This window comes from Suncus etruscus, chromosome 7 (genome assembly GCF_024139225.1).
Source record: "Suncus etruscus isolate mSunEtr1 chromosome 7, mSunEtr1.pri.cur, whole genome shotgun sequence".
NCBI lineage: Eukaryota > Metazoa > Chordata > Mammalia > Eulipotyphla > Soricidae > Suncus > Suncus etruscus.
The window spans coordinates 76,644,572-76,654,645 of NC_064854.1; the positions used below are offsets into that span (position 1 = coordinate 76,644,572).

A 10,074-nucleotide genomic window follows, 5' to 3' on the forward strand; every position below is an offset into this window, starting at 1 on the left:
GGGACCTTATAGGATGCCCAGGATGCAAACCACCATCATTCCTCCTGGGTCAGCTGCTTGCAAGGCAAATGCCTTTCCACTGTGAAATTTCTCTGGCCCCAATGGTGCCATTCTATTTGATATGTGCTATCCACACTGCTGTAAGATGGTACCTCATTTTGTCTTGATTTGGATTTCCATAATGATGAGTGGCAATGAACATGTTTTCTTGTGGCAACTGGGCATCTATTAGTCTTCCTCAGAGAAGTGTTTATTCATTTATTCACCCCATTTTTTAAATTTTTTTAGGTTTTGTGTAGCTAATATTTCTGAGTGTTTTGTATATCTTAGATATCAACCTTCTATCTAATGTGTTGAGTGCAAAACTTTTTCCCATTTTATTAGATGTCCTCTAGTTTTAACATGTGTTTCTTTTGCCATACAGTAAGATTTTAGTTTAATGTAGTCCCACTTATTTAGGTTTGAAATTATAGCTCTTGCAATTGACAGTCTATCATCTAAGACTTACTTTTTTCCTTTTTTTTCTTTTATTTAAACATCTTAATTACACATATGATTGTGATTAGGTTTCAGTCACGTAAAGAACACCCCCTGCACCAGTGCAACATTCCCATCACCAATGTCCCAAATCTCCTTCCATCTCACCCCACCCCCATCTGTACTCCAGACAGGCTTTCCAGTTCCCTCATTCATTCACGTGATTATGGTAGTTCTCTGTGTAGTTATTTCTATAACTGCACTCACCACCCTTTGTGGTGAGCTTCATGAAGTGACCTGGAAGTACCAGACCTCCTCTCATTGTCTCTGAAGATTGTTGCAAAAATGACTTTTATTTTTCTTAAAACCCATAGATAAGTGAGACTATTCTGTATCTCTCTCCCTCTGACTTACTTCACTCAGCATAATAGATTCCATGTACGTTCATGTATAGGAAAATTTCATGACTTCATCTCTCCTGACGGCTGCATAATATTCCATTGTTTATATGTACCACAGTTTCTATACCCATTCATCTGTTGAAGGGTATCGGTTGTTTCCAGAGCCTGGCTATTGTAAATAGTTCTGCAATAAATATAGGTGTGAGGAATGGATTTTTGTATTGTATTCTTGTGTTCTTAGGGTATTTCCCTAGTGCAATAAATATAGGTGTGAGAAATGGATTTTTGTATTGTATTCTTGTGTTCTTAGGATATATCCCTAGGAGTGGAATAGCTGGGTCAAATGGGAGCTCAATTTCCATAATTTGGAGGAATCTCCATATCGTTTTCCATAGAGGTTGGACTAAATGGCATTCCACCAGCAGTGGATAAGAGTTCCTTTCTCTCCACATCCCCACCAGCACAGATTGTTCTCATTCTTTGTGATGTGTGCCAATCTCTGTGGTGTGAGATGGTATCTCATGGTTGTTTTGATTTGCATCTCCCTAGATGATTAGTGACGAGGAGCATTTTTTCATATGCTTTTTGGTCATTTGTATTTCTTTTTTATCAAAGCGTCTGTTCATTTCTTCTCATTTTTTGATGGGATTAGATGATTTTTTTCTTGATAAGTTCTGTCAGTGTCCAATATATTTTGGATATTAGCCCCTTATCTGATGGGTGTTGGGTGGGTGGCTCTTGTATCCTGGACACTATTTCTTTTGAGGTTCAGAAGCTTCTCAGTTTAATGTATTTCCACCTGTTGATCTCTGCTTCCACTTGTTTGGAAAGTGCGGTTTCCTCCTTGAAGATGCCTTTAGTCTCAATGTCATGGAGTGTTTTACCGACGTGTTGTTCTATATACCTTATGGTATCTGGTCTGATATCAAGATCTTTAATCCATTTGAATTTTACCTTCGTACATGATGGTAACTGGGGGTCTATGTTCACTTTTTTTTTTCAAGTGGCTAACCAGTTCTACCAGAACCACTTGTTGAAGAGGTTTTCCCTGCTCCACTTAGAATTTCTTGCTCCCTTGTCAAAAATTAGGTGATTGTATGTCTGGGGAACATTGTCTGAGAACTCAAGCCTATTCCACTGATCTGAGAGTCTGTCTTTATTTCAATACCATGCTATTTTGATAACTATTGCTTTGTAGTACAGTTTAAAGTTGGGGAAAGTAAGCATTTTGAAGTTTTTTGGTATAGGTCTTTCACCTCTCTTAATAGGATGATTCCTAGGTACTTGATTTTTTTGAATATTATTTTAAATGGGGTGGATCCTTAGTCTCTATTCAGTTTCATTATTTGTATAAAGGAATCTACTGTCTTGTGTATTGACTTTGTAGCTGGCCACTTTGCTGTGTTGTTTATTGTTTCTAGGAGTTTTACTGTAGACTCTTTAGGGTTTTTAATATATATCATCATATCATCTGCAAATAAAGATAGATTGATTTCTTCTTTCCATATTTGGATTCCTTTGATTCCCTTCTCTTGTATGATTGCTATTGCTAGGACTTCTAAAATTATGATGAACAAGAGTGGAGACAGTGAGCAGCCTTACTTAGTATCTGACCTTAGTGAAAATGCTCTCAGTTTCTTTGCCATTAAGTATAATGTTGGCTATGGGCTTTTTATATATAGCTATAACTATCTTGAGGAAGGTTTCTTACAACCCTATTTTTCTGAGTGTTTTCATCATGAATGGGTGTTGGATTTGTTAAATTCCTTCTCTGTGTTAATTGATATGATCATGTAATTTTGTCTTTCTTTTTGTTGATGTGGTGTATGATGTTGATTGATTTACAAATGTGGAACCATCCTTGCATCCCTGGGATAAAACCCACTTGATCATGGTGTATAATAGTTTTTGTTATAATCTTTGTATAATATTTTTGTGTTGTTGAATTTATTTTCTAAAATTTTGTTCATGACTTTTACATTCATGGTCAATAGTGAGATTGAGTTGTAGTTTTCTTTCTTGATGGTGTCTTTGTCAGCTTTGGGGATGAGCATGATATTAGCCTCATGAAAGGAATTAGGAAGAATTTCTGTCTTTTTAACGTTTCGGAAGAGCTGAGGGTCAATGGTAGAATGCCTCTCTGAATGTTTGATAGAATTTGCTTGAAATGATATCTGGTCCTGGACTTTTATTCTTGGTGAGTTTCTTAATTACTCTTTCAATTTCTTTAGTTTACACTTTCTAATTCTTCCTTATTATGTGTTGGGAGATATTTTTCCAGAAATTTTTCATTTCTTCTGGGTTCTCTAACTTAATTGAGTACACTTGTTCATAATAAGCCCTCATAATGTCTTGAATTTCTTGAAGTTCTGTTGTAATTTCTCCCCTTTCATTTTTGATTTTATTTATTTAGGTATTTTCCTGTTTTTCTTTGTGAGTATTGCCAGCAATTTGTCTATTTTGTTTATTCTCTCAAAAAAAAAAATCTCCTGGTCTTATTGGTTCTTTTTATTTTGTTTGTTTGTATGTGTGTTGTTTATTTCTGCTCTGGTTTTTTATTATTTCTTGTCTTCTGCCTGTGTTTGGGTTTCTTTGCTGCTGTTTTTCCAGATTCCAAGGTGTCTTTTTAAGCTGTTGATTTTTGTCATTTTCCTTTTTCCTTACATAGGCCTGTATTGCTACGAGTTTTCCCCTAAGTACTGCTTTTGCTATGCCCCATAGAATTTTAAAGTATTTTTTATTTAAACACCTTGGTTACAAACATGATTGTGGTTGGGTTTCAGTCATATAAGATGGCACCCCCCCCATTACCAGTGTAACATTCTCATCATCAATGACCCAAATATCCCTCCTGCTCTCCCTGCCCCCACCTGAACTCAAGACAGGCTTTCTATTTCCCTCATATATTCTCATTGTTAGGATAGTTTGCAATGTAGTTATTTCTCTAATTAAACTCATCACTCTTTGTGGTGAGGTTCATGAGGTCAGCTGTAATGTCCAGCCCTCTCTCTTTTTTCTCTGAAAGTTGTTGAGAAATGTCTTTCATTTTTCTTAAAACCCATAGATGAGTGAGACCATTCTGCATCTTTCTCTTTCTCTCTGACTTATTTCACTCAACATAATAGATTCCATGTATGTTCATGTATAGGAAAATTTCATGACTTCATCTCTCCTGACGGCTGCATAATATTCCATTGTGTATATGTATCACAGTTTCTTTAGCCATTCATCTGTTGAAGGGCATCTTGGTTTTTTCCAGAGTCTTGCTATGGTAAATAGTGCTGCAATAAATATAGGTGTAAGGAAGGGATTTTTGTATTGTATTTTTGTGTTCCTAGGGTATATTCCTAGGAGTGGTATAGCTGGATCTTATGGGAGCTCAATTTCCAGTTTTTGCAGGAATCTCCATATTGCTCTCCATAAAGGTTGAACTAGATGGCATTCCCACCAGCAGTGGATTAGAGTTCCTGTCTCACCGCATCCCCGCCAACACTGCTTGTTCTCATTCTTTGTGATGTGTGCCAAACTCTGTGGTGTGAGGTGGTACCTCATAGTTGTTTTGATTTGCATCTTCCTGATGATTAGTGATGTAGAGCATTTTTTCATGTGCCTTTTGGCCATTTGTATTTCTTCTTTATCAAAGTGTCTGTCCATTTCTTCTCCCCATTTTTTGATGTGTCCCATAGATTTTTTGACTATTTGTTTCTTTATTATCGTTTGTCTCAAGAATTTTTTTCCTTGATTTTCTCTTTGATACAGCTGTTGTTGTGCAGCATGTTGTTTAATCTCCAAGTGTTAGATTTTCTTCACATCTTCTTTTTACAGTCAATAATTATCTCTATGGATTGTGGTTTGATATGTATCTTTGTATAATTCTTATATTTGTGACTTTATGCAAGTTAGATTTATATCCTAATGCACGGTCTATTCTAGAGAAGGTTGCATGTGCACTTGAGTATATTCCACATTCTGGGTATGGGGGGTCCTGTATAAGTCCAATAGTCCTAGTTCTTCTATAGTTTATATAGTTTCTCATTTAGGGCTCTTATGTCTTTACCAGTTTTTTTCCTAGTGTATCTGTCTACTGGTGATACTGGTTTGTTGAAGTCTCCTACTACTATTACATTTCCCTCCATATGTTTCTCTAGGTTTGCAAACAAAAACATTACATATTTTAAGGGCTCTGCATTTGGTACATAAATGTTGATTAGAGTTAGTGCTTCTCGGTTTTACATTCTCCTGATCAATAAATAGTGTCATTCTCTGTCTCTAAGCACTTTCTTGAAGTTGAATGTAATTTGGTCTGATATAAGTATGACTGTCTCAGCTTTTTCTTGTTTGTTTGTTTTTCAGTGGCATGAGTAATTGATTTCCATTCTTTTATTTTGAGCCTGTGTCTATTCTGATCTTTTAGGTGTGTTTCCTGCAGGGAGCAGCTATCCAGCTTTTTGGTTTCTAATCCAATCCTCTACTCTGTGTCTTTTAATGGGGGCGTTTATTTTATTGACAGAGAAGTTTGTTGTGTCATTGTATTGTGTAGGGTTGATGTTGTTACATTTGGCTGTTTGTATTGTGTAATTCACCTCTGAATATTTCATTTAGATATGTTTTATTGGTGCAAGTAGTGAGAAATATTTTTTGTCTGAGGATGTTTTTAGTCTTCCCTCCCATATGATTGAAAGTTTCTTTCATTCAGTAGTTTAAATAAGTCATTATACTGTCTTCTTGAGTGATTTGTTTCAAATGAGGTTTCTGGTTTGATTCTTATATTTTTCTTTCCTTTGTACTATAGGTATATCCCAGCTGCTGGTATATTCCTTAGTTTCTCTATTGTTATTTGCATGGAGTTGTTGGGGCTGCTGGAGTTTCAGGGTGTTGGTAGATCTATTTTTAGGGTTTATTTTTCTAGGTACACAGGTTATTCAAGTATGATAGAGATGTTACAATCTAGATTGATGGGTTTTTCATTGTTGGGGAGCTATATATTTTCTCAGGAAGAAAAAGTTGGGCATGGTCTGCCTAGGATTATCTGGTATAGACTGAGGTGTCAGTGGGGCTTGTGGGGTAGGGGTCCTAAGGCCTAAGTATGTAGGAATAGATCTCACTGATATCTCCTGATGAGTAGGATGAGCTTCTGGTTAGTGTGGTTGAGGCACAGTGAGTAATGACAACGGGAGGTGCTACTTACAAACGGTCTACCTTAAAACCTTTCCCTTGCTTCCCCACACTACCCAAATAAGAGGTTTCACAATATTGGGGTGTCTGAGCTTGAGGGAGGGGGTGAAGTCCCTTCCAGCTGACCTTACTGGTGACAAAGGCAGCCACAGAATGGGGGATGCAGGTGGCTGGGGTGCAGTGAGTGCTGATTAAGAAAAGGAGCCTATTTTTGCAGTCCTCCTTTAAGCCCTTCTCTTACTTCCCTGCACTGCCTAAATGTGGGGTTCCACAAAGTTGGGATGCCTGGGCTTGCAGGGGAGTTGCTCCTGGCTGACTTTACTGGCATTGAAGGTAAATATATATAAATATATATGTATATGGGTCACACCTGGTGACTCTTAGGGGTTACTCCTGACTATGCACTCAGAAATTGATCCTGGTTTGTAGGACCATATGAGATGCCACGGATCAAACCGAGGTTTGTCCTGGGCCATCTGCATGCAAGGCAAATGCCCTACCACTGTACTATCACTCTGGACCCTCAGAACTCCTTTTATCTTCTCATCCCCTCAACACTGATTAATTTTCTCTCCCTATTTAGCCCTCTTCACCTCAGTTTTTAATTCCTTAGGAATTGAGATTTTTCACCTGCCCCAGTAAGCCTCCACCCAACACCCAAAGAGAAAGAACACCCTCTCAACCCAGAAGAAGCTGTAACCACCACTCCTGCTGATACAACTTATGCAGCCCTCTTTTTCTCATTCCCTCTCAGAGTGGACTATTGCATGTTACTGGACTCAGCTCCAAAGGGATCCCAGCCTCGAAGACACTACCTGATCCCTTACGGCTGCAAACCATTTCTCAGACCATGGTGTGGGACAAAACTATGCCCTGCATCTTATCTCCCCATTCCCCTCCAAGACTATCTCCAAATACTTAATGGGGATATCTAAATTTTTTCCTTGTATGTTTAATTTCTTAGTAGTATACCTTTTAGTGTGTTTATTTCCAAAGTAAAGGTAGTCTTTTCCATCCCTATTTTTTTATTTTAATTTTAATTTTTGCTTGTTTTGGTTCTGCTTAGTATGAAATTCTATTAGAATGGTATTTCTTCTCTCTCTCTCTCTTTCTATCTCCTTCTCCCTCTCCCTCTCTCTCCCATTCCCTCTCTCTTTCTCTCTCTCTCCTTTCACTCTCTTTCTCTCTCTCCCTCTCCCCCTCTCCCCCCCCCTCTCTCATTTTTGTTTTTGGGCCACACCTAGTGGTGCTCTGGAGTTACTCCTGGTTCTGTGATTAGAAATTACTCTTGGCAGGTTTGGGGAATCATGTGGAATGCTGGGGGATCTAACCCGTGTTGGCTGCATGCAAGACAAATGCCCTACCTGCTGTGCTATTGCTCCAGCCCCATAAAGGAGACTTTTTGCCAGGGTAGGAAGCAGCACTCGTCTACTATGCTGTTTATCAAAGCATATGCTGCAGACCTCTAGTCTATCGTCCTAGACCAACATAAGACTTAATTTTAAGGAGGCAAAAATGACAGATGAGCTCAGAAGAGGCAGTGATGTGTTTGGGGCCTGCAAGAGATGCAAGAGGGAGGAATTCAATTGCAGACCGTGAGCTGAAGGGAGGTAGAGAATATGGAAAGGAAGAGATGTAGGAGATAAGTTGAATGTGCAAGGACCGGTAGCTTCCCTCAGTGCCAACAGTGTCTGGGGTGCCTTGCGAGGCTTAGAGACCTTTAGCCAGTTGATTTATCAAGATTCTTATGGAGCAATCAGCATCAATGAATCCAGTATTATTGATTCTCCAAGATTTCCTCATAGAGGTATTTTAATTGATACATCCAGACACTACCTGCCAGTGAAGCGTATTTTAGAGACTCTGGATGCCATGGCTTTTAACAAGTTCAATGTTCTCCACTGGCACATAGTCGATGACCAGTCTTTTCCATACCAGAGCACCACTTTTCCAGAGTTAAGCAATCAAGGACGCTATTCTTTATCTCATGTGTATACTCAAAATGATGTCCAAATGGTGATTGAGTTTGCTCGGTTACAAGGGATTCGAGTCATACCAGAATTTGACACCCCTGGGCACACACTGTCTTGGGGTAAAGGTCAGAAAGACCTCCTGACTCCATGCTATAATAAGGAGGTGCCATCTGGGACATTTGGACCTATAAATCCTATCTTGAATTCAACTTACAGCTTCATTTCTGATTTTTTTGCTGAAATTAGTGAAGTGTTTCCAGATGAATTTATGCATGTGGGTGGAGATGAAGTAGATTTCACTTGTTGGCAGTCCAATCCTGAAATTGAAGCTTTTATGAAAAGCAGTGGCTTTGAGAAAGATTTCAAAAAATTAGAATCGTTCTATCTTGAAAGGCTTTTGAACATTGTTTCAAGCAAAAAGAAAAAATCCATAGTCTGGCAAGATGTTTTCGATAATAAAGATAAGCTTCAGCCAGGCACAGTGGTTCAAGTATGGAGAATGGAAAAATATTCTGATCATGAAGCTGATGTCACAGCAGCTGGCTTCCAAGTGATTCTTTCTAGCCCCTGGTACTTAGATTATATCAGTTATGGACAAGATTGGAGAAATTATTACAAAGTGGATCCTCTTGACTTTAGTGGTTCTCAGGAACAGAAACAGCTTGTCATTGGTGGAGAAGCCTGTCTGTGGGGAGAATATGTGGATGGAACTAACCTCACTCCAAGATTATGGCCTCGGGCAAGTGCGGCTGGTGAGAGACTCTGGAGTAACGAAAATGTCCGAGATTTAACTGATGCCTATGATAGACTGACAGCTCACCGCTGCAGGATGGTCAGGCGTGGAATTGCCGCACAACCGCTTTATGTTGGATATTGTGATCATCAGCTCAACGTGTAAAAATGAAAGGAATAAAAGCATAATCATGGGAAAAGTACCCATTGTACTTTCTACTATAACATCATTTTGAAATTATGTAAACTGCTTTTTAATAAAGCTTATTGATTGAATCTCTAAAAAAAAAAAAAGAATGGTATTTCTTGGGATTAAAGCTCAGGTCAAACCCAAGGCACAGGGATTATATAGCTTGTCATATTTGCCCCAAATACACCAACAATATAATACTATGGCATCATTCTTTTTTGCATAGGCACACTAAAATGGGGAAATCTTATATATAGAAAGAAGTTCTTATCTACTAGGGATAAGAACCCATACATTTTATAATACAGGGGCACCTTCCACCCTGAACATATGTCATAGGGACTCGACTTAGACCTCATGTAGTTGAACATCAATTGTCCAACCTCAAACCCAAGATACCCACCTTAGAACTGGCATAGTTCCCTGAAGCAGCACAGGACATAAACTTCCCCTGGGGAGTGCCTAATACCACTCTAGTACCAACTTGCCCAAGGTAGGTTCATAATACATCCTGTTAACTAGGAAACAGCAACAACTTGATATAAGAGCAGGTTGCCCTACTTCATCACCTGACAGTGAAATGGTATCAGAAGACACTCCATTCTTTGATCTGTGCATAAACCAAAATTACTAAATATAGAATACTGACTGGAACAACTCTAAGAACTTCTGGAACCATAAAGAAAGATGCTATGTCCTAGTATCTGTGCAAAAGGAACTATGTCCTAGGATCTGTGCAAAAACAAAGATCTCCAATTACAGAAGACTGACTCGACACCCACAACTGAGAAGAACATTTCCTGGCACCATAAAGAAAAGCCTTAGGGTTTGACAATGAACAGGTATGGAGCCTGTTGTCAGGTTCATGATAGTATGCTTCAATGGTGGAGACATCCTGTATCTTTTAGGCCATGGAAATTTCCAATTTTCTTTCTAATTTCTCCAATAATTGATGTGCCTATGCAAAAAAGGAAAGGAAGGAAAGAAAAGAAAGAAAGAAAGAAAGAAAGAAAGAAAGAAAGAAAGAAAGAAAGAAAGAAAGAAAGAAAGAAAGAAAGAAAGAAAGAAAGAAAGAAAGAAAGAAAGAAAGAAAGAAAGAAAGAAAGAAAGAAAGAAAGAAAGAAAA

General features: G+C 38.4%; 1 protein-coding gene across 1 annotated transcript; it reads left to right on the top strand.

Annotated features, from left to right (window-relative positions):
* Positions 1-7,699: 7,699 nt before the first annotated feature.
* Positions 7,700-9,055, top strand: LOC126013763 (beta-hexosaminidase subunit beta-like). The gene has a single exon (XM_049776968.1). It carries the CDS (start codon positions 7,926-7,928, stop codon positions 8,922-8,924), a length of 999 nt encoding a protein of 332 aa, XP_049632925.1. The 5' UTR covers positions 7,700-7,925; the 3' UTR covers positions 8,925-9,055.
* The last annotated feature ends 1,019 nt before the right edge of the window (positions 9,056-10,074 follow it).

Excerpts from the sequence above, each read along its gene's own strand:
- LOC126013763 (XM_049776968.1), top strand. The coding sequence starts at position 7,926 with ATGGCTTTTAACAAGTTCAATGTTCTCCACTGGCACATAGTCGATGAC.